The 2,155-nt window shown below is 41.0% G+C and overlaps 1 protein-coding gene across 1 annotated transcript; it reads right to left on the bottom strand.

The window, feature by feature from the left end:
* Positions 1–95: 95 nt before the first annotated feature.
* SARC_14730 (hypothetical protein) lies at positions 96–1,890 on the bottom strand (the record flags this gene model as incomplete). Its single annotated transcript, XM_014291137.1, has 2 exons — positions 96–260; positions 1,771–1,890. The coding sequence occupies 2 exons, from the start codon at positions 1,888–1,890 to the stop codon at positions 96–98; spliced, it is 285 nt and encodes a 94-aa protein (XP_014146612.1).
* Positions 1,891–2,155: the final 265 nt, after the last annotated feature.

Raw genomic sequence — 2,155 nt, 5'->3', positions numbered from 1 at the left:
GTGTGTGTGTGTGTGTGTGTGTAGTGTGTGTGTGTGTGTGTGTGTGTGTGTCTGTGTCTGTGTGTGTGTCTGTGTATTATGAATATCTCGCATACTTATGCATATCCACACCTTTGCCCCTGTTTCGGTCGGATGGGCTGGTCCAGTTGAGCGCAGAGTGGGATAAGCATCTGCACTCCTCCCACTGCCTTAAGACAGTCATCCAGTGACGCCATGGCCACAGGCGTAGTCCCATTCATGAGCGTAGCATGTGGAACGGTCTGTACAGCATATGGATGAGTATAGGGCGTTTTAGCATAGAAAAAGAGTGGGTTGGCTGATACAGGCGTTTAGTATATAGTACTAGTATTTTGCCTCTGATTAGGTGGGTTGGTGTAGCAATTTAGTGTATTGGCCCCAAATGAAAGAGTTCGGTACATGATATATGAGCGTGTTGCCCCGGATTGAGCGGTTTAGTACCGAACATGCGAGTGTAATCTCGGATGGAGTCGATAGCACAGATCATTGGTGTATTGGCCCGGATTGAGTTGATTAGTATTGGCTATCAGTGTATAACCCCGATATATTTTCTGTAGAATGGTTGTGAATTCATGCACACTAGCACAAACTATACTGTGAGTACGATGAAAAGAACAACACTCCGTATATTAATAGAACCCATGGGTATCAAAGTGCACCGACTAAAGATATCTGATTAAAGTTCACCAACTAAATATAACTAGTTGCCATAAGCACAAGCAATTGAGGCACCTCGCACCGACTATACCGTGAGCAATATAAAACTCGAATACTTTGTATGATTATACAACCCATGGGTATCAAAGTTCACCGACGAAAAGAAAACTAATTAAACTCCACCAACTAAATATAACTAATTGCCAGAAGCACAAGCAATTAAGGCACCTGGCACAAACTATACCGTGAGAAATACAAAACTCGAATACTTTGTATATTTATACAACCCATGGGTATTAAAGTTCACCGACTACAAGAAATCTAATTGCCATAAGCACAAGCACTTGAGGCGGTATATATATACCCTTACACAAACAGGACCGTGTATTCATACAGAAATCTCGATAATTTGTATATTTATACAATCCATTGATATCATATTTCACCAACAAAATAAAGATAGATAATTGTCATAAACACAATTTGTGGTTCTATACAGATACCTGGCAGTGACCAAAATGAACTTCTCAAACTTTGTGCCTTTCATACCAGCCAAGCCGAGATCCCCACAAACAACAAGCATTGCAAATAAATACAAACTATCAAGTGCTTATTAAATTCCGAATACCTACAATTTTGTATATCTATGGAAGGTATATCAAGAATCTTCGTAGGCTCCAACACAAACTATACCATGAGCATCACAGACAAACAAAAACCGTGAAGGGTTACAAGCTATTATATGAGCGACACAGCAATATATATCGCGACCATTGTGAATCGATGCAGATGATACTCGCCCATACTCAGAACTTCTCAGACATATAAAGTACGACAGATTAGACCCTGAGTATCATGCAGGCACAAACAACTGTGAATTGACATTCACATAGACATATATGTACCCGCGGCCATAAAGATTTTCAACACATGAGCATTTACACGGAAAGCACACCTTGAGAATGACAGTACCCCGGGGCATTGTATATGCCCATATCATATATCCTGAGTTTCATCAATACACAAATATATATATCATGAGTTTGATACGCACACAAATACTTATCATGAGTGCTACAAATACACAAAACATACAACAAACCAATCGGCCGGGGTGCCCACAGACGTGTTGAGACACAGACGCTTCTCACAGGCCTTTGCGTTGTATGAGAATACAAGGTTGCGTTTCAGCGTGCCGTCGTATAGGACCTTCATTTCAGCCGAGCTGAGTATAACGTGGATTTCGTATGTGGGTTAGAGGTATGGAGTATGTATATACGGATGTAAACATGTCAGTATTGGGAAAGAGTCAAATGCATCTGCCTGATTGTTGGTGTGCATAGGTTGGATATTACAAAGATGGGGCTACAAACATAACAACAACGCTTGGAAAGCCTATCCGATAAACATCTGTGCATAGGTTCAACATTGCAAAGACGCGGCTACCAACTTAATCACGACGATTGGAAAGCCCTTAATG

The sequence above is a fragment of the Sphaeroforma arctica genome, assembly GCF_001186125.1.
Source record: "Sphaeroforma arctica JP610 unplaced genomic scaffold supercont1.5021, whole genome shotgun sequence".
Lineage (NCBI taxonomy): Eukaryota > Ichthyosporea > Ichthyophonida > Sphaeroforma > Sphaeroforma arctica.
Note: the sequence above shows the minus strand (reverse complement) of the source record. Positions and strands in the feature narration are given on the sequence as shown.